Source organism: Penicillium antarcticum (assembly GCF_028974205.1).
Source record: "Penicillium antarcticum strain IBT 31339 chromosome Unknown utg000005l_segment0_segment0, whole genome shotgun sequence".
Lineage (NCBI taxonomy): Eukaryota > Fungi > Ascomycota > Eurotiomycetes > Eurotiales > Aspergillaceae > Penicillium > Penicillium antarcticum.
This window is the reverse complement of record NW_026695303.1, coordinates 3,418,449-3,438,655: the sequence shown is the minus strand read 5'-3', so window position 1 is coordinate 3,438,655 and position 20,207 is coordinate 3,418,449. Positions and strand designations below refer to the sequence as shown.

The 20,207-nt window shown below is 47.3% G+C and overlaps 10 protein-coding genes across 10 annotated transcripts; 6 read left to right on the top strand and 4 right to left on the bottom strand.

The window, feature by feature from the left end:
- On the top strand, window positions 1-1,536 carry N7508_005955 (SNG1 family protein; the record flags this gene model as incomplete). The annotated part of the gene is made up of 1 exon (XM_058464021.1): window positions 1-1,536. One exon carries the CDS (start codon window positions 1-3, stop codon window positions 1,534-1,536), a length of 1,536 nt encoding a protein of 511 aa, XP_058320499.1.
- Window positions 1,537-1,730: 194 nt separating this feature from the next.
- On the bottom strand, window positions 1,731-2,900 carry N7508_005954 (intradiol ring-cleavage dioxygenase; the record flags this gene model as incomplete). Its single annotated transcript, XM_058464020.1, has 3 exons — window positions 1,731-2,363; window positions 2,428-2,789; window positions 2,843-2,900. 3 exons carry the CDS (start codon window positions 2,898-2,900, stop codon window positions 1,731-1,733), a joined length of 1,053 nt encoding a protein of 350 aa, XP_058320498.1.
- A 1,931-nt stretch (window positions 2,901-4,831) lies between these two features.
- On the top strand, window positions 4,832-5,935 carry N7508_005953 (DSD1 family PLP-dependent enzyme; the record flags this gene model as incomplete). Its single annotated transcript, XM_058464019.1, has 1 exon — window positions 4,832-5,935. One exon carries the CDS (start codon window positions 4,832-4,834, stop codon window positions 5,933-5,935), a length of 1,104 nt encoding a protein of 367 aa, XP_058320497.1.
- A 1,391-nt stretch (window positions 5,936-7,326) lies between these two features.
- N7508_005952 (MFS general substrate transporter) lies at window positions 7,327-7,973 on the top strand (the record flags this gene model as incomplete). Its single annotated transcript, XM_058464018.1, is given in 3 exon segments — window positions 7,327-7,537; window positions 7,548-7,733; window positions 7,855-7,973. The coding sequence occupies 3 exon segments, from the start codon at window positions 7,327-7,329 to the stop codon at window positions 7,971-7,973; spliced, it is 516 nt and encodes a 171-aa protein (XP_058320496.1).
- A 1,430-nt stretch (window positions 7,974-9,403) lies between these two features.
- On the bottom strand, window positions 9,404-10,240 carry N7508_005951 (RibD family protein; the record flags this gene model as incomplete). Its single annotated transcript, XM_058464017.1, has 1 exon — window positions 9,404-10,240. One exon carries the CDS (start codon window positions 10,238-10,240, stop codon window positions 9,404-9,406), a length of 837 nt encoding a protein of 278 aa, XP_058320495.1.
- Window positions 10,241-10,712: 472 nt separating this feature from the next.
- On the top strand, window positions 10,713-12,453 carry N7508_005950 (Zn(II)2Cys6 transcription factor; the record flags this gene model as incomplete). The annotated part of the gene is made up of 2 exons (XM_058464016.1): window positions 10,713-10,786; window positions 10,854-12,453. The coding sequence occupies 2 exons, from the start codon at window positions 10,713-10,715 to the stop codon at window positions 12,451-12,453; spliced, it is 1,674 nt and encodes a 557-aa protein (XP_058320494.1).
- Window positions 12,454-12,757: 304 nt separating this feature from the next.
- Window positions 12,758-14,232, bottom strand: N7508_005949 (uncharacterized protein; the record flags this gene model as incomplete). Its single annotated transcript, XM_058464015.1, is given in 5 exon segments — window positions 12,758-13,160; window positions 13,234-13,293; window positions 13,306-13,685; window positions 13,742-13,815; window positions 13,869-14,232. Coding segments are annotated over 5 exon segments (1,281 nt in total), but the record flags the coding sequence as incomplete, so codon positions are not given.
- A 1,021-nt stretch (window positions 14,233-15,253) lies between these two features.
- N7508_005948 (uncharacterized protein) lies at window positions 15,254-16,387 on the top strand (the record flags this gene model as incomplete). The annotated part of the gene is made up of 3 exons (XM_058464014.1): window positions 15,254-15,775; window positions 15,845-16,231; window positions 16,283-16,387. 3 exons carry the CDS (start codon window positions 15,254-15,256, stop codon window positions 16,385-16,387), a joined length of 1,014 nt encoding a protein of 337 aa, XP_058320492.1.
- A 548-nt stretch (window positions 16,388-16,935) lies between these two features.
- N7508_005947 (uncharacterized protein) lies at window positions 16,936-17,817 on the top strand (the record flags this gene model as incomplete). The annotated part of the gene is made up of 2 exons (XM_058464013.1): window positions 16,936-17,212; window positions 17,291-17,817. 2 exons carry the CDS (start codon window positions 16,936-16,938, stop codon window positions 17,815-17,817), a joined length of 804 nt encoding a protein of 267 aa, XP_058320491.1.
- Window positions 17,818-18,258: 441 nt separating this feature from the next.
- On the bottom strand, window positions 18,259-19,689 carry N7508_005946 (uncharacterized protein; the record flags this gene model as incomplete). The annotated part of the gene is made up of 1 exon (XM_058464012.1): window positions 18,259-19,689. One exon carries the CDS (start codon window positions 19,687-19,689, stop codon window positions 18,259-18,261), a length of 1,431 nt encoding a protein of 476 aa, XP_058320490.1.
- Between the last annotated feature and the right edge of the window lie 518 nt (window positions 19,690-20,207).

Here is a 20,207-nt window from a genome sequence, read left to right as displayed (position 1 = left end):
ATGCAGTTCTATCCCAAGGCGCGCGAGCAGCGGCCTAGCATCCACCATCCGTCTGTTCGGCCGCGTCGATTGGCGGTGCTGAAGGCCGCGACCGTCAATCTTTTCCTGCTTCAAATTCTCTTTTTGGGTCTCTTCTGCTACATCTTTGGATCTCTGTTCCAACAGTCAAGTCATATTCACAACATCAATGTTCTATTTGTCGACTACGATGGCGGCGCGATCGGCGATGCAGTTCGCGATGCGTATCAGAAGCTCGAGGGTGCCGGATTCCCAAACCTGATTGAGCGCCCAGCTTCTTTATATCCACAGGCAGGCAATATCGAAGGCGCGGTTTGCGACATCAAATTCTGGGGAGGTCTCTACATCACATCCAATGCCTCTGACGCCCTTACTGCCGCATTTGCCGGTGGATCGGCTGCTTCATCATACGACAACAGCAATGTCATTACCATGGTGTGGAATGAAGCACGATACCCCACAGTGGTAGACTCGGCTCTTCAAACTAGCCTAAAGTCCCTGTCAGAAGCTGGACGGGTCGCTTATTCGCATACGAACGGGGAACGAGCTCTCAAGAGTCTCGACACGTCAGATCCTGCTGCACTTGCGGCTTTCTCCAACCCGTGGACATTGGCCTCCACCAATATTCAACCCACCTCACAGGGGTCCCGCCTTATCTACAACACTCTGGTCATCATTTTGATCATGATCCAAGAATTCTTTTACCTGGGTACCGTGAATGGTCTATACGCCCAGTTCAACCTCTACGCGTCGGTCTCTCCACATCGAATTGCCATCGTGCGCCAAATCATCTCGGTAGTATACACATTCGTCGGATCTCTTTGCACGACGGGCGCAATCTGGGCCTTCCGACATGGCTGGCATGTCAACGGAGGCCAGTTCATGCTGACCTGGATGGCGCTATGGCTCTTCGCGCATCTGAACTTTCTCGTCATGGATGTATTCACCATTTGGCTCCCACCCCCTTACGTGCCAATGGCGTTGATCTCCTGGGTCGTGACAAATGTCACTTCAATCCTACTCCCTTTCGAGCTTTCCCCGGCCTTTTACCAAGTAGGCTATGCATTGCCTGCGCACAGCATCTTCCAAGTGCTGATTGATATTTGGTCGGGGGGCTGTAACCCTCTACTCAACTACGCTTTGCCGGTAATGTTTCTCTATGAAATCCTCGGCATCGTTCTTAGCACTATTGGCGTTTATCGTCGGTCACACTATGCTACTCTCAAGAAAGAAATCGACGAGAAGGCACTTGAAGAGCGTGTTGCGGCAGCTCTTGCCGAGCAACAGGCGGCTTCGTTGGTACGGCAGCAGACTCTCCAAGATGAACAAGAAAGCAGGACAGCCGACACCGAGAATGAGGAAAGACCTGCGCGTCCAAGGCGTGAGACCGTCACGACTATGGCGGATCAAGAAGAGCTGGTTGATATCCTTCGACGGGAGATTTCTAAGCCGCAGGCTGAGAAGTCTGACGGCAGAGATTCCACCGGGCCATCTTTTGCTTTGCCATATAAGGACTGAAAGCTCTAATCTTTTCTTTTTCATAGCAGATTGATTTGACTTAATCTTTCGTGTTATCAATTTCTAATTTTCTGCATCATAATTTATTTCAGCCACACGTTATATTTATCTTTCATTTGCATTTCAAGCAGCCAACCTGCTGTAAATCTTAATAAAACATGTTCTCAACAACGATTAATTTTAGTCAATAGCCCTTAAACCTTCATACCGTTAGCACGGTAGCCCTCGGCGAGATCAAGAGTGTTGGCAGCAGCCTGAGCACTAGAGCTCAACGAAACAGTAGGCAAGTAACCCTGCACGTTTACATCCTGCCCGGTAGTGGCAATAGCCGAAGCACTCTTGTTAACACCAATAGTAATATATCCAATCAAACCCTCAGCAAGAGTCTTACCAATCAGCTCGGTAGAAATCATAGCAGAGTACCCATCATCATTAGCAACAGAGTAAACTGAATCTTCACTGTTGAGGGTACGATTCAGAGTAGAAAGATGAGCATGGTAAGGCGCCAACTGATAAACAGAGTTAATCAGATCCTCGGGGAAGAAAAGCTGACCGACATGCTTGGTAGCCGCATCGGAGTAGCTGGTGTCATCGTTTGTCACGTTAGTTTGCACAGTAACGTGGATATGGGTTGTGCGAGAAGAGTAGTATCCTGGGAAAATGGTGCGGAATTCACCGATACCAGCTTCGTTTGTCTTGGAGATTCCGCGCAGGAATGTCTCGTCGTCGGTGGTGCCGTCTGATCTCATAGTCCAGCCGTCGTAAGCTGATACGGTGTCTGGGTCGATACCGACGTAGCCAGAATATGTACCTGTGGCATTGCAGGACTAGATAAGAAGTCAGGAATGCGTTTCATATACGTGAGATCGCTATGAATACAGGTTCACTTACCCAAATGGTCAGCCAGGCATCAGGGAGAGGCTCGCAGGTCTCCACATCGACCAGGCCAAGGTCGAGGTAGAGTTCAATGCCCTCCTGTCCTTCGCGGACGTCATGACGGTGGAGTTCGCCGTCCACATCATAGGGACCGAAGATGGTGTCTGGGGCCAACAGACAAGTCTTGTTCTGGACCTCGGTATACTTGTAGGGACTGGCAGTGGATTTAGGAGACGCTGAGCGCTTTGCCATGGCACTTCTGCGCTTCAGCAGCGCAGTATCACGGCGCTGCTCAATGTGGCGGGCGCACTTGTCGACACTGCGAGCTTGAACGGAGGGCGCATGAATCTTAGAATGATCGTGGCGTTCGGGGTGCGCTGGAAGGTTGTCAGCTACAATACTTTCTCCAAATAAGGGGAGTATCTCTTACCAAAAACACCCGAGATGGCCGTAGCATATGCGAGAAAAGTGAGGAAAGTGTTGCGCATCATGAGTCGCGGTGAAGTATGAGAGTTACTTGTAAAGATCGTGTTTGACTCATGGGAAGAGAGCTCTATATATGTTTCCCGTTTGTGCTTCGCCTTATCGGTAATTTCCCTTTTCTTCTACCGCTATTCCATTGTATCCACAACGCTGACGACGGTTGTTCCGCGCGATGTCTATTTGTTCCAGCTCATCCGGGCGAATAAGTTGAGACCATGCCGTGGAGACATGCGGGCCAGGTCCTAGGGCTGGGCTCAAGTTCCAATAGAATCAGTTTGATTTCAAAACAGCTAACTTTATTTATAGACTCATGTGCATCTGGTCTGTGAACGGGAGCAACATTGTTCGAAAAGAAGAGCCTGTTTATTATTGCAGCTGGATATTAGAATTGCTATGCACTGTCGATATTCGTATCTTTTTTTAATAGCCATAATCGACTAAGCCTGCTAGTTTGTTAACAAAGGTCTTTCGACGGCCAATGAAGAAACAGGGGCAACTCGTCAGTCCCCGCGTCACCGCGCCCCGGACAGGGACCGAAGCCATTCTTACTAATCGGCGAAACTCCCCCGAAATCCATTCCTATTGGCCGGGACCCTTGCCAAGAAAATGAACTGGTTTTCATGCAATCTTCAGTTTGAGTCTTGCCCTATATATCTTACAAGCCACAGACAATAATACAAGGTGCGCGTCTTAGAATTGCGTGCATTTCTGAGGATGGTGATATATTTCGTTATGCAGGCTGATGACCAATCAGGTCAATGTTTCTTAGCCCATTCTGGAAACCGACAAGCCGACCCAAAGCTCATTTCTCGCAATCTTGCGGCCTTTGACTTTCCACACGCCTATTTGTTGACCTCCCGCCACAATGAGCTTAGCTCAGTATGTGGAGCTTATATTTTCTTGATTTTGTTTATTTACTGGCCCCACAAGGCTTATGAATGCCAAAAAGATGCCCGATGTGGGTGTATAAATTGAATAATATGGAAAACTTTACAGGATATGAGATGTATGAGTTTGAGAGGTCTTGAGATGCATAGGTGGTTTTTTTTATCGTGGAAAATATGGGGTGAGCTCTAATTTCTGACAGAGACTTAATTTACGGTAACCACCTAATACTAGAGGCTTACCCCCGTGAATATTATCCATGAAGGCAATCTCATAGAATATAACATCTTGGTAGTGAACAAGATAGGAAGCAGCGCCGGATTCATATTGTGGTGAACAGTCTCCGCACTGGCCTCCTTGGAGTTGTAGAAACACATGGACACCTCGGTTTCATTTTAGAAAACGTAATACAGAATCAAAATAGAAACGTAAGGAATTGTACAAAGCGCAGTGACAGTAGCGCTAACAAATTACTTATGAAAGGTGCTCCCCGTAGGACTTGCAGAATGTCAAGCCATATACTTCCTTTGCTGCATCAAAAATTGCTCATGTTTTGCAAATGCCATTTTCGAGAAATGCCATCCATGGATAGAATAGATTGATGATAATACATTATTATACAACGGCATTGTACTGTAATGGATCACCATACTCTATTTCCAAATTTACCATAGGTCTAACATATTGATCTCGCATTATTAAAGAATCCTCGACTTCTTGGGTGTGTCCTCATTTACCCCTGAAATTATTCTTTTTTGCCGCAAACGGAGGACCGGAAATCGTCCATAGCCTGTCAAAACTCAGGCACAGGGTCCGATGCTACCCTACCCCCTCATTCTGCCCATAGTAAACGCGGAACACCGCCTCACTATCAAAGTATGCCCCCACCGTTATACACCGTTAGTGCGGGGGCAGCTTGGTATCTTCCCCCCTTGCGTCCTTGCAACATAAATTGGGACTTTCCCAACTTCCAGAATTCTTTACCAATAGAACTAATTTGTTCCGCTACTTAGCAGTTTTGAGTCTCCGAACTTCCAGATCTCTGCGCAACATGTATTCTCCCAAGGTCGGTGACAGCCTTGATAGCCTTGATACGCCATCCATGATTGCAGACCTCGATCTCATGGAAGCAAACATTAAGAAGCTCATGGACAAGCTACTACCAACTGGACTCAACATCCGTCCTCATCTTAAAACAACGAAGAGCGCCATTTTAGCTGGAAAGCTGGTGAAAGCCGGTGCTAAGGGAGGCTGCGTGGCCAAAGTCAGCGAAGCCGAAGTAATTGCTGCAGCTGGCTTCGACGACTTGCTCATTACATGCGAAATTGTCGGCCCTGCTAAAGTCAAGAGACTAGTGGAATTGTTCCGCAAATACCCTAAGATAAGAATTGTGGTTGACAGCGAAACCGGTGCATCAGCCATCAACGATGCCTTGGCAAGCTCAGGTATTGCAGACCCAATCACGACGCTTATTGATCTCGACGTTGGGCTTCACCGCACTGGTGTTTCCCCAGGCGAACCTGCCCTTGCTCTGGCTCGACATGTCGGTGGTTTGAAGCACCTGAAACTCATTGGTGTTCAAGGCTATGAAGGTCATTTGCAGCATTTGCATGACAAAGAGGACCGCAAAAGTCAGTGCTTGGAGTCTATGCAGATCCTAACAAGTACTGCGGACTCCCTGCGGAAGGCAGGCTTCAGCATTGAAGTAGTCACCACAGGAGGGACTGGGACGGCTGAGTTTTGTGCCACGGTTCCTGGCGTCACTGAGCTTCAGCCTGGTTCATTCATCTTCATGGACACGGATTACCGAAACGCCGTCGGCACCTTCTACTCAAACAGTCTCACAATCCTGTCAACGGTTGTGAGCAAGCAAGGGCCCCGAGCGGTGACGATCGATAGTGGATTGAAGTCTTTGACGACGGACAGTGGGCTGGCAGAGTGCAAGGATCCGAGATATGTCTATGGAGTTCTTGGTGATGAGCATGGTTCTCTTATGTGGGAGGAGGGTACGCCAGACCTCTCGGTCGGTGATCGTGTTGAAATGATTCCGAGCCATATCGACCCCACTGTCAACCTGCATGACTTCTATTATGCTTACCGCCAGGGCGTCATTGAAGAGATTTGGCCAGTTGATTCAAGGGGAAAGGTTCAATAAGTCATAAATGTCGACTCACTACTGGATAAGCCAAGGAGTCTCCACTGAGCTACGCAGATAGATGGTTAATATTGATTCGAATCGCTTCTCTTATTTTTCTCTGTTCAAAATTAAGCCAGTTACTCATACTATAAAAACCAAAGATGTCACTATTCTAATGAGAAAAGGGGCTCAAAAGGGAACAATCTAATTCCTTTTACCTCCAAACCTCAAAACATCTCGCCCTTCTATATGGGTAAAATCTGCGATACCAAGGTCGAGATGAAAATGACGGAGGATATTTCAAGGCAAAAAGCTAGTTTCTTTATCCGTCCCAGCTTTCTTGATATCGACCCCAAAGCGGTTAAAAACGGATGAGGCGAGACAGATCTGCGCGATTGCGTCAGCAGCACTTGGATCATGTTTCGGGTTAATCATAAGAAATTCAATAGCCCTAGGCAAATATTCCCGCAGCGCCTTGTACAGCTGTTCAAGTCGCGAATCATAGGCCTGAGGTGGATTGTCCAAGCGCTCAAATGCTTTTTGAGAAATTTGTTTTAGCTTCTGAATCACTTCACTACGGCACTCTGGTCTATACCTGAAATAGCGAACTTGTTGTCGTAATGCAGCTAATAGCTCCTCACGTTCTTCGGATTGCGGCTTCCATTCATAGGAAAGACCAGGCATGGCTCTAGAGTTCTACCAGGCAAACCTAAGCCAGGTTGAAATATAGTCGAAAGAGCTTGCAGATGGTAAAAGTGTAAGAATTTGGGCGATTCAAGTTATTTATACTGCTATTTTCTGCATTGATGACTTGGTATGAAAATGAGTTTCAAAGGTCATTGTTATGAAATAAATCACACCAGAGTTATCAACAACATAAGGCATTTTCCAATCACTGTTGTTCCACCAACACCTAACAAAGAGCAAAGAAAAAGGGGACCTGTCCTGTTGGTTGTTACAATGTAACAGACAAGATAAAGACCATTGGATGGACTATGGATCTGTCTCACATTATGTCCATGCCGAGTTTCAGTATTGATTAAAAAGGTATTGATGGGGTCCACTGCTAGAACCTGTTACTGCGTTATATGCAGTCGAGATCAAGATACCGATTTAAATTTAGTATAGCAAACTAGATTTGCACGTGCAGCATCTACAGCCCAAATGACCATGGTTTAGCCTGAATCGATCCCGTCTATTGGATGCTCAAACCAGTTCATTCAGTAAGACATATTCCGAAACAAGGGTACATCTTTGAAATGAATGTTAGGATAAGAGCGAAACAATGGAAACAACTAGTGTTTAATGCTTCCTTATGTCGCGATCAATCCATCCGTACGGGAGGCCTTTGGTTTTTGGATTATTTACATCGCTATTCAGACAGCCCATTAACCTCAAAAATTTGAGATATGTCGGTTGGAATTTCTACTCGGGACTCACCAGCTGGCCACGGATGGCGATCGCCCAAGATTTTTGTCGTCACTGCTATCTCATTCGCTATGTTCTCTGGTTTGTTCTTTTTTTCCAAAGCAGTTGGAAAAGATGATGTAGAAGCTAACGTTGTGATCAGACGCATTTCTATTCAGCTTCGTAGTTCCAATTCCACTGGACATGCTCGAAGTACGTATAGGAACAGATCCCGCGGACACTCAAATCCTCATTTCAATCATCCTTTCGATGAATGCACTGGTCTCGACTGGCATTGCCACTTTCATAGGTCATCTCGCCGACAAAACATCCAAGAAGAACCGCCTTTTGGTAGTATCTTGGGCAATTAGCGTGATTGGGACACTCCTCAGTGCACGGCCAGCGAAACGTAAGCTAGCACATCCCTGTTAACAACATAGCAACTTATGTTACCTGAGTCTACATTTTCTTTATTGGCCGACCCATTCAAACCATTTCTAGATCATTGATTTAGTTAATTGGAATGGCAGTTCTTGCAGATACCGTTGGCGCTAAAGCGCTCGGGTTGAGATACATGTTCGCTATTGCAGGCTTCCTGTTGGCCCAGCCATTTCAGGGACATTGTACGCGCTGGTGTCTTATTCATTGATGTGGGCAATCGCTTTCGTGGTGATAGCTCTCGGATTGGTCCTGCAGTTGCTTATGATATGCCCCACCAAGCATGTCGAGAAAACTCCCTTGACACGTTTCAGCTCCAATGAATCCGTCACCGAAACAGGCTTTCTACACTCAAACTCCCCGGCGGTGACTACGTACCAATCGCTCTCAAGTATAGAGGTGAACAAATGTTTAGAATAATTCAAATTACCGCAGCCGGCTACACAGAATGTGTATTGCCTCATGATTTATCAAATTCGTATTTCAACGGCGCTAGCTGCTGATGTTTTATTCGCCATGATCCTCGCCAGCTTTGAGACTAAAATTCCCCTCCACAGCAGATCAATATTTCAATGGGATAGTCTTCACGCGGGCCTACTGTTTCTCCTACTTTAATCACCTTACGTAGTCTTAGTACTTCCCGCGGGATGGGCGAAGGACAAAATCGGCATGAGGTATTCAGTTGAAATTGGCTTCTTATTGACTACTTCTTCGCTCTGGCTTCTTGGAGTAGCTGGCAATGAAAAATTCCATGGACCGATATAAGGAAAACAGGGAAAGCAATCTAAATCACAGGGCTTGTGGGACTGGGTTCTTGCAGAACGCTTCTACTAGATTTTGGAGGCATTGAGATCATGCGCAAGTTTCCCTGTCCTTTGGAACATCGGATCAAATATACCAAATAGTGCGAATTCGGGCGTTGCTGATGGTGGTATTTAAATGGCACAAATGGGGTTGAGGAGGAGTTCCCTGGACTATTCGGTCCAAACGGTGGATATTCTCGCTCCTTGTCCTTATTCAATATCAATTGGAAATTGGGAATGTTTAGTGGACCTTTGATATCTAGTACACTGACGGACGACTTTGGATACTGTTTTATGAATTCTTTTCTTGGTAAGATCACTTCATTGCCTATGTTGCCCAAAGGGAGGGTTTCCTTCTCTTAAAATGCCACGCTCAAAACTGACCGAAACAGCAATCTTGTGCTTGATTACGACGGTCTCCACATTTCTGATCATTCGAGAAAGATGATCTGCCGATTTTATATGGGCCGAGAAGTTTCAGAATGTTTAATCCCAACTGCGCCCCGTACATTCATGGGGTAGGTAATAAGATATCGCAGGGGGCCATGGTTCGTGTAATTCAAAGAATCAATCATCACGAGTTCAGCCACGTACCTTTTATACCCAGCTAAGCAACCTCCCGTATCATAGGGTTGATCTAGCGCTGGTATAGTTTGAAAATCTATGACAGGGGAGGTTTCACAACGGAATCCATGAAAGTACGTTACTTTCTGAGGAAAGAGTTGCGTTGCAAAGCAGTGCCGTTGCTTATGCATGTGTTCATAGCTGCCTGGGGAGCCAAGAGAATTAAACCCCCGCTTGTGAAAGCTTGCTCAACTCCGAGTGGATGCGTTGAATTTCAAGCCTCGGAAAGCTTCACCTGACCACACAAGACAACATCTTCACCAAATGGGTACCACTTGACGTTGGTCAATCTCGCAGCAGAAACCGCGTTTCCTCCGTCATCGAACCGCCTATTTGGTGACACGACTACACCACCTTGACCCAGCCAAGTTGGAGCAATCGTGATAATCACAGAATTCAGTAGTGACATATGGGAAGGACTCAGGAGGGAATTGATGACCTGGCCACCACCCTCTACCATCACGCTCAAAAGACCATTCGACTTGAGCGTAACAAATAGATCGCGCCAATTGATTTGATGCCGCCCTTCATCAGATTCTGGAATTTCCAGCGAGATGAATTTTCCACCATATTTCTCGAGCAGAGCTTGTTTCTCCGCCGAGGGTTGGTCCAGTGCTGTCACAATCCACGGTGCGCGACCACGTCCCTCTCTGCAAAGTTGAAACAGTTTGCTATCATCGGAAAAATCCCATCGAGCAGATGGATCGATGACTACTGGTCGCGGTTGGCCAATTAAACCGTCATTGCCGTAGCCTCCAACTCCTGCAATGCGACAGTTGAGACCTGGATCGTCCGCCACTGCCGTGCCAACACCAATCAGAATACCATCGTGGCGTGACCGGAGATAATGTGTCATTGCCTTCGACTGGGGCCCAGATAGGACCGTGCGGGCCCCAGGCGAGAGAGCAAGGGAGGAGTCGAGCGATGTGGCGAAAGTGAGTGTTGTAAAGGGGAGATCCCGGGCAGTGCCATCCTGGGCCGGAAGATGAGGGTCTAGGAAGCTCCTATCCGACTCGGGAAAGTCCAATGCATCTCTGGCTATGGGGGCCATCTCACAGAACTACAATGTTTGTCTATTCAATGTGACATGTGCGAAGAATCAACAATCTCGGACCCCATTGGCGGTGAGATTGGGTTGGTATGACAGCAATATCATACGAATACTGCATGGAAACCGGAGATACGATGATCCATGCCAATGGATTATGTAATTAGACCAGCATAAATAGCTCCGTAATAGGGGCAATACAATACAGAGTCTTCGAGGTCTCCAATTGGGCGCTACGGTATAGGATTTCACAAGGATTCGACATGGTATTTCTGCCTCAGGCACTAGGGCCTTACCCCAACATCAACGACCTTCACAATTGGACGATTGAAGATGATCCTTGTCATATTAATTGGGGGCTAAAAGTGCATTTACGCGATCCCCACCATCGCTTTCCAGCAAGGCTCCGATAGCCAAGTCACACCCCGTCAGCTACCCCAGATCCACATTGGCCCATGTCAGCTGTGAACCAATCATGGTAGAAGCAGTGAGCGAGAAGAAGAAGAGGGCCAGTGTTCCGAAGGTTCGTACCGGTTGTTTGACCTGCAAGTGAGTTGCCAAATTAGTTAAGATCTCAATGTCGGAATCAGCCCGGTGCTAAATCCTCTTTGCTTAGGTCCCGGCATAAGAAGTGCGATGAAACCCGACCCATATGTCTTATGTGCAGCCGTAGCGGACGAAAATGCCAGGGATACGTGACACCCCCCGACGGAAGGACCCGTGAAGTTCGAGACGCACGCCATGCACGCGCAAGCGGTAGGACCTTTAGTGTTGTGCCTACGAACAAAGAGGCTGCCATGACTGGTAGCCTGGTGCTCATCGTTGATGCTAGCCAGGTTGGACTGTCCAACAAGGAGCGTCAGTACTTATCGTTATTCCGCTCGCACACCGCTGCACATTGCACAGGGTATAGCTTCGACCCATTTTGGCAACTTCTTGTCCATCAAGCTAGTGAATGTTATCCTGTGGTTCGCCATGCAGCAATTGCTATCAGTGCTCTGCATCGGGGATTTGCGGATCCAATTGCTGGTCAGCATGACATGTTCGCTCTTCAGCAGTGCAATAAAGCGATCGGCCATCTTCGGAAAGGCATCATAGAAGACGACCTGTCAGACCCATCCCACACGGAGAAGGTGTTGGTTGCTTGTGTTGTCTTGATTACCATTGCTCTTTTTCAGGGCGATGTCGAGGCCGTTCGCTGTCATCTTCGATCTGGAACAAAGCTCTTGTATGAGTGGAGAAAGAACAACGCAAAGCATAGCATTGTTGCCCCAATTTTATTGAACACATTTGTGCAACTCCACCTTCACTGGGCCAGTGCCACATGGATGAATGATTACAAGGGGCCGGACTGGCCCTTCCTTATGGAACTCATCGATGATAATATACAGGATATTATGACTTATCCAGATGAACAAACACGGCAAACGCTCCTTCTACCAGTCCAAGCTTGGCTAGTGCTCTTCAGCGATCCAACACGCTTTAATACGAAGACGTACGACTCCGCGCCCCCCCAAGGCTTCATGTGGGACAGTGTTTCTGATAAATTCCATCGATACAAAAATGGATACCAGAACTGTGTTGTTCTTCATAAAAATAGCGTTGCCACAAATTCTCCGAATCAAGAGCGTGCCATGTTGCTGCTCAAGATAAACAATGAAATACTCCATATCACCCTTACCGCCATACATTTTACAGGCTCTGAAATGGAATGGGACACCCTTTTGCCTCACTTTGAAGCAGCCGTTGATGCAGCCGAGAAATTGTTAACAGATTTCAGTGGGATGCTTGATCCTTACTTTTCTGCCAAGGAAGGCTGGATCCCAACGATTTTCATGGCTGGGATAGCATGTCGGGATTGGTCCATTCGACAGCGAGTTTTGAAAATCTTCGAGACATATAACCGGAGAGAGGGCATTTACTCCACGTCTGAAGCTCTGGTTGTATTGCCACGCATTTATGAAATCGAGCATGCCGGTATCACTCCGGGGGAGATTGTGCCAGAGCACAACCGCATTAGTATGGCCCATGTGGAGGAAACCCCCAATCACTCCAACTACAAGATGAAATCTTACAGATTACTATACTGTGACGTTGATAGAGAGTGGCATAAGGAGGAAGTGCTTTGTCACGACCCTGCTGTCAGACACGCTTTGAAGGACCGCGTCGAAGTGGCGACCCTGGTCTGCAACCCAGGCCGTGACATTAATGATTGAAATGACTGATAGAACATTCACATACATGTGACGAAATATATCTAGCTATGAGAAACGACCGATAAATAGAAAAAGAGCGATTTTAAACGGGACCTTCACTAAACATATGTGGGAACACACGCGATTGGCACCAGGTAGATGAACTGGCTGAGGTTCAAATTTCAAATCAGATTGATCGCATTCAGTCATGATATTTCTTTTGCTCAAGTTTCTCATCCGGTTGGGATGGAATTAAGCATTCATGGTGCACAGGAATGTGGTACATCGTAAAATATTTCTCCATTTATGTATTTCTAGAATGAACTCATGTCACAACGGTGCTCTTCAATTTTTGTGCAGCGGGATTTAAGAAATGATCATAGTCTGGAGTATCTTCGGTCATACTCCAATCAATACCATAATTGGCATTATGGGTTGGACTGGGCCTCACTCTTGCTGCTGTTGGGATGGTCAACATCTCAGCACGTCCAAATTCAACCTCATTTGGCTCCCGGGATCCACGAGATGGGTTGGCAACACCGTTAGAGCAAAGTGAGTGCGAGCCACTGCTAAGTCGGTTGAGGCCCTTCCGTACTCTTCCCATGCAGGACTGGAAGAGAGGTTTGACCAATAGCAGAGAACCACATATGATTGCCATGTCTAATTCCAAGATCGCCCATATCAATGACATGCCACTGCTATCTGTGATAAAATATAAGATAATGCCTCTTTAAAGAAATAGTGAATGACCATGCTTACATGTCAGGTTATCTGTCAAGTAATTCTTCAACTGAAGCAGACGCAGAATGCTGAATATAAATACTCTTCAGCGAGGTCAGCTTTAGGACCCAGTAGCACAACCTGAAGACTTACAAACAGCCCATCATAAACAAGCATGTGAGCTCAATCTTTTCACGCAGGCGCATCTGAAGCCCCCACACGATTGGAAGCGGCAGACAAAGAATGAGAACATCCCCCACCACCGAGAATGATCCAATTATAGTGTAAAGGGTAGTCTGCCCAGGCATACAAGATCCTTCAATGCTTTTGATCCAGAAATACTGGACAGGCCAGCACTGAAACGTATTCGCGATTAGGGCTGTAACTCCCCAAGCAACAACGAAGATCATGAGAGCAGTTGCAGTATGTCTGACCCAGTCAACAATGCCCAATACTCTTCGAAGGAAGAGTAAGATTGAAACTTTCACAAAGACTTGTGCGACTGGCCAAAATTTCTGTAAAATCCAGTTGGACTGAGAAACGCGAATGTTAATGTAATATTTCCAAAGCCAAGTTTGATAAACCTTACTAGTGAGATGCGCAACCTTTGCTCACGAGGCAGGTCCCAGATCGATCCTCCCGTTCCGATTCCATGAATGGCGGCTATTAGTTAGGGTTAGTGATAATTTTCTTGTCCTAATAGTTCTGCTACTCACAATATACGATGCAGATCGCGACTCCCCAAGTACAAAGGAGACCAGCTCCCATCAGTGCGTCCTCAATTCGCAGTTTGTGATGTGCCAAGAAGTTCGAGTACAGGCGAAGGAGGAAACAAGCCATTGCAAGACCCGTGCAGACGATTGGGACAATGATCAACACAGCCTTCCAGTGATCTGGTTGTCCGTTGGGCATGTCTACTTGGCGCCGAGCGAAATCAATATCGCACGCCCGGTTCGCTTTGATTAGTTGGATAATATTGCTTGGGTGGCCCTGCCAAGCTCCGAAGCTCTTGGTAGAGAACCAGATGTCACTCTTGGATAGATCCCATTGTGGAGCTAGCGTTGAGGGCCCAAATGGTTTCTAGCCTAAGGGGAAAACCGTCGAATTAATATAGCCCACAAACAGATTTAGCATACGGCCGAAGGCTGAATTGCCGAGATCATGCCATGTAGGTGCTTCGTCTTGAAGTTGTGGCGCAGTCAAAATCCACCAAGAAGGGTAAAATTGCTAAATGGCTGTTCCTAGATCTTGATGTCATCCCCCAGGTCTATACTCTGCTGGTGGCGACGGTTTGCGGCTCCCGCCGATTGTTACCAGAAACGGATTGGACCTTGCCTCGGCTCCGCAAATTTCGTTCTATCAAATCTATGTTCCGTCTGCCGATCTGATCAGGTGTTTTCGAGTATTTTTCAAGAACAGTTGGCTTCACCGAATACCCCAAACCCGACATTGATCATTAGTTTAGGGTCTTGAGATGACTAACTATGATCTGAGTATCTTTCTCAATATAATAATAATGACCGAAAAAGCAAGAATGGCAAGTATTGATCGGTTAGACAAGTCCAAATCTCAGTGTCTTGTCCCCATATTTTTCATAGACCTAGCGCTTCGATTTGATAATAGTTATATGAAACTCAGATAGCCTCAAATTTACTCAGTGTTACTATGATGCGGTATACTTTGTGATTTGTTTATTGATTCTGGATTTAACAAGCTACATACATCGCAGGCAACTTATACCGACATCTCTACCATATACAGCCCTTCTCTGGGTAAATAGGCACCTTGCTAATTGACTACTCTATTCCCCTCTGAAACATTTACATTTCAACGCTTAATACACATTTGTTGTATGCAAAGACAGCGAGTGCGGGGAATCTCTCGTATTCGGAAGTGATTTGGTGGGAGGAAACGCCTCGTGGCGCTACAGTTACAATTGAGCGGATAAAGTCCCGGTTAAACAACTCGACAGCAGTACATGTATGCCAATGGCTTGTTTACTTGCACTTTATCCAGCGGGACTCATAAGACAGGTCACGCCCAACGTTTCCCCCCACAGCTCGTCCCTTAATCCCTGGATAGTGCAGCATCATCGTCAAGCATGACTGATCCTCAGCCTCAATATAAACTCACGGAGGATCAAAAGCAGCACTGGCTCGACCATGGCTTCGTCAAAGTCCCTCAGTGCTTCACTCGCGAAGCCGCTGCAGAGTTCACCTCCTCGGTTTGGACTCGCTTGGGTGTCTCACCCACCGACAAGACAACCTGGACCAAGGAGAAGGTGAATATGCCTGGTCACACGATGATCAGCGTGGAAACCTTTGCCCCCAAAGCTTGGCATGCCATCTGCGAGCTCGTTGGTGGAGCTGATCGGGTAGCAGACTGGTGCAAAGACTGGAAAGATGGTTGGATTGTGAACATGGGGAAGCCTGAATACAACGCAGAGGATGCTTTAGATCTTCGATCTTTAACTGATTGGCATAATGACGGCGATTGGTTTGTTCATTTCTTGGATAGCCCTGAGCAAGCATTGTTGGTTATTCCATTGTTTAGTGATATCCAGTCTAAGGGCGGTGGGACTGCGATCTGTACCGATGGTATAGGACTAGTAGCTCAACATTTGGTATGCCCTGCTTCAGGAATTCCATTGTTTTTTACCTTGCGTCATTCACTGACTTCAACCCTTTTTTAGCATGATCACCCGGAGGGAACATGGCCATCCCTTACCTCTCATCATGTCCCAAATACTCCCAGCGAGCAACCACACCTTTGGAATAAGTGGGCGCATTCCTCAACGGATACAAGGAGTGAGTCTTTTCACGAGGCTACTGGGAAAGTGGGAGATGTATATCTTCTACATCCATTCATGCTACACTCCGCTTCTCGAAACCTCCGCCGCGACGTTCGAATTATCACCAATCCACCAGTGGCCCTCAAAGAGCCCTTCAATTTTAGCCGTGCGGATGGTCAGTATAGTCTGGTTGAGCAAAAGACTTTGAGAGATTTGGGTAAGCCCGAGGGTCTACCAGAATGGAAGATCACGGGTTCGAGGGGACTGATTACTCCACGCCGTATAGAGGTAAGCTCTCCAGAGTATTGTTTTGCTTCTTGGACTAACGGATTTCCGTAGATACAATCGAAGATGGCCCGTGAGGAGGTGGAACGGTTGGAACGGTCCGGCGAAGCTCTCACTAAGCTAGCCGGCGCTAAACATGTGGAGTATTATCCGTCATGAAATGAACCCCTGTCTAAACTTGGAGCCAATTAAGGCCATTCAATATAGTCTCTATTAATGTGACCAAGACCGCTTCATTATACATTTGAAAGGCTACAATGGTTCTAGGTCTGCATATAAGACGATTTCGAAATTTCCTGCTTGTTTGCCCTGCAGCATTAGCTTCAAGATCATGCGCAAGTTCGACTCTTGGCTCAAGCTCATTTGTAGGGGAATAAACTGCGGTGGTAAGCCAGAGTGGCTGGGAATGAGGTCTCGCTCATCCATCATTTCCTTTCCAGGTTTCACTAAGCCACAAGCAGTGTCGTTGCTGCAGATCAGGGCGCAGTTCCTGATCAGATCATCCAATGACAACGTCTCAAACTTTTAGGCCCCCAACGCCTTCGTGCACGATGACATTGAAATGCTGCACGACGCCCCGCTCAGTTCTTTTGCCATAAGAGGGGCCAAGACCCTTGGCCGCTCTTCAGGCGAGCTGGTTCTGACATGGGGAGGAATTACTTTCTCGCGCCGAACCTCTCATTGTTTCTTGCTGTTCAACCGTCAAAATGGTTGATTCACGACAATGGTGGTTACATTTTCTCCTGGCAGGTCTGATCTGGTCTGTGGCAACTCGAGCTGATATTAACTGTTATAATCCTGATGGGTCACAAGCGCCCGATGATGTACCTTGTACTTCAGATTCAACCACATTTTGCTGCAGCAAAGGCGATGTGTGCATGTCAAACGGACTATGCTATCTGCAGGGCAAGCGCGGCTTTGTGCTTTCGCGCGCAAGCTGCACTGATCGGAGCTGGAACTCGTGTGGCTCTTACACATATTGCAGTAAGTGGAAGATCTTGCATTTAGAGGCAATCATTCGCACTTTGAATATCTCGAACAGCTAACATGATATACGTCTAGTGCCCTATAATAAAGGTTCGGGGTTTCCGATCGTCTCCGCTCAATATAATGGAAGCAGCACCATTCACTGCTGCGGCACAGCAAATTGGGAGGATGGCACCGTCAATTGTGGCAACTTCAAATCGGTTGAAGTACCGCATGGCACAGCTATCGCTGGTGTCGCTGGGCTCTCTGCGGCCTCTTCAGTAACTGCGACTTCGTCTCCTGGCTCATCTACCTCCGCCCCAACATCAACATCCAATCCTACAAGCGACAGCGGGTCAAATGCCAAGCGTGAGGCAGCTATCGGGGCAGGGGTTGGTGTACCACTGGGTGTGATTGCGCTCGCATCTATAGCATGGGCCCTTTGGGAGAGACGAGCACGTGTCAAAGCTCTGTCACAGCCAATAAGTGCGCCGGCACCGATGAACCAACCTTTCTTTCACCAGCCAGGAACACCCCGTCCTCCTGTGGAATTAGGTGCTTCTGATGTGTCAGAGTTGGGGAACGGAGAGACCCCCAAGCCTCCAGGCTCCACACGGACATAATTCATGCGGTCGTATTACAGCATTAATTGACCGATATCCGGTCAGGATAGTCGCGCACGTTTCTTTGGGGAGGTTAATTGGAATGTTGTCACATTAATCTACTTTGCATTATACGAGTGTCACGGTTTTCATTGAATTGGACTTGGCTGTTTCATGTACGACTATGAGTTTCAGAACGATTGTCTCCGGTGAGGCTTTACTTCAGGTCTACAAGATGAGCCATAATTTCATTGAGCCCCCAGCCTTTACAGGACCTAATTGATTCGCCCGAGGCAATCGAAATTGGGCACAAAAGAGGTGGAACAAGAGAGGTCAATTAGGGCCCCAAAAACACATGTAATCTTACACTGGATTCGAGGGCTTCGTATATTTCTAATGCTTGAAAGCACAGTAAGCAGATACATAACCCCGGTTGTACTAAAGCCCAGAAAGATCTCCTATCTATGAGCAAACAAAGCTCACCAGCGAGTGGGCAGGGATTCTTGTCTTGAAGGTGCCATCGCTTGCAACACGAATAGGTGCTAGGGCTGTTAGGTCATTTGCGTTGTTTGTCACATAAGGCCGAGCGTTGTTTATTCTTGCAGAGCAATGAACCTTCAGGCTGATATCATATGCCTCGGTAGCGTTGTTGATGGCCTGAGTCACAATACTCCCGTCTTTATTGAGGAATGAGCTGACATGAAGCAATGGCGCGGAACTCGTAGCCTCAACACGACGAGCACCTGGTCGAGCAAACCGACTGAACTGAGCGAAAGCCCAGAATCGCTTGCTTGGAATCACCTCATCACCAATGAGGTTGATGAGACCACTGTCAGTGGTTGAATTCTCGGCGCCAATCCAGTAGAAGAATCCGCTAACATTTGCATCCAGTAGCGCGACTTGGATGTTGCGTGCCCATGTCATTCCTTCGCCAGTGGCACCAGACTTGAAGAAGGCGTGGGGAGTAAACCCGCCCGAGAGATCAGCCCACTCTGTCACCCATGTCTTCTTCTTGGTGGATAGTGGGAAATTGGGCATGGAATTATATCCATGACCAGTCACAACACTGAGATAGTTCTCTGCGGGATCAGGTCCGGCTTGGAGACCAGCCATCATCTGCTCTTGTTCCTCCCACCCAATTCCGTCACAACAGTTGATTGCTAGATTCATACCCGAAGCCTTGATTGTCTTTGCAAGAATGCGAATAAAATCCGCCGCTTGGGTGCCGTCGGACAGCATCCCCGCGTAGGAGGCAGCGAATTCGGGCTCATTCAAGAAGCCGATGTTCGTCACTTTCACCCCAGACTCCTTATACAGCCTTGCCCACTGCACCAAGTAGTCGGCGTATGCCTCCATCCAGTTACCAGACGGGCAGGAAGTGTTCGTCACTCCACACAAATACCCGCCATTGTTTTCGTCCCCATTTGTCTTCATATATCCGGGCGCCGACCATGCGTTACCATACAACCCGACAAGACCGCGATCGTAGGCTTCCTGCGCTAGTGGGAACTGACCACTGTCATTGCGATCCCAGACGTAATGAGGCTTCGCACTCGGTGATCCAGGACTAAAGGGCTCGATAGAGTTCATGAAGTCGCTGTCCGAGCTGTTGCTGGAGCCGATGCCATTGCGCAGTATTGAGAATCCAGCGCCCTTGTCAATGCTGAAAAGAAGATCGAGAACATGTTTGGCATTTTTGCTAGAAAGACCTTCTTTGCCAAAGATATCCTCGGCTCGTTGGAAAGCCTGTGAGATGCCGAATCCATCCAATTCTTGGAATTCAATTACTGTGTTGACTGAAATACTGGCAGCTTTTGTGGGGGATATTGTAGCAGCGTAGGCGTAGGTCACTGCGGATGCCACGAAAACTACCGTCCTCATAAGTGATGGCATGGTTCTTTGGTTATTGTGTCCTGAGTGCAAATAAGCACTTCACCTTCAGGCCTGCATACATGCACATTAAGCCTTTTAAAATTCAGACGGGCCGTCTCTGTGGTTAGTTCGAGGGGCTATTCCTTCCAAATGTAACGAAATTAGGCTAAATCCCATATGCTTTTACTCCGCATCTACCTTCGTGCTTCTCGTTACGAGTCTTCTGTTAGCACACTAAATCAAAAGCAGACAGTTCTTACAGAATCCCCTCACGCTAGGCAGAAATGACATAGTTAGCGTTGTTTTTTGTGCCGTGGCATTTAAAGCTAGCTTACCCGCAAGGTTAAATGCTAGAATCTGTCACTGCTCTCCTTTTATACACCTTTCGTCTATTTGAAACAAACTCACGTCTCCAAGCAGTATGCTTCCGTCATCTCAACCAGAACGGGAATGAGATGGGTGCACGACGCTCATGAGAAGCCTGACAAAACGGATTCGGATGACATTTGCAGTGTTTTCTCAACTAGAAGTCTGTTCTA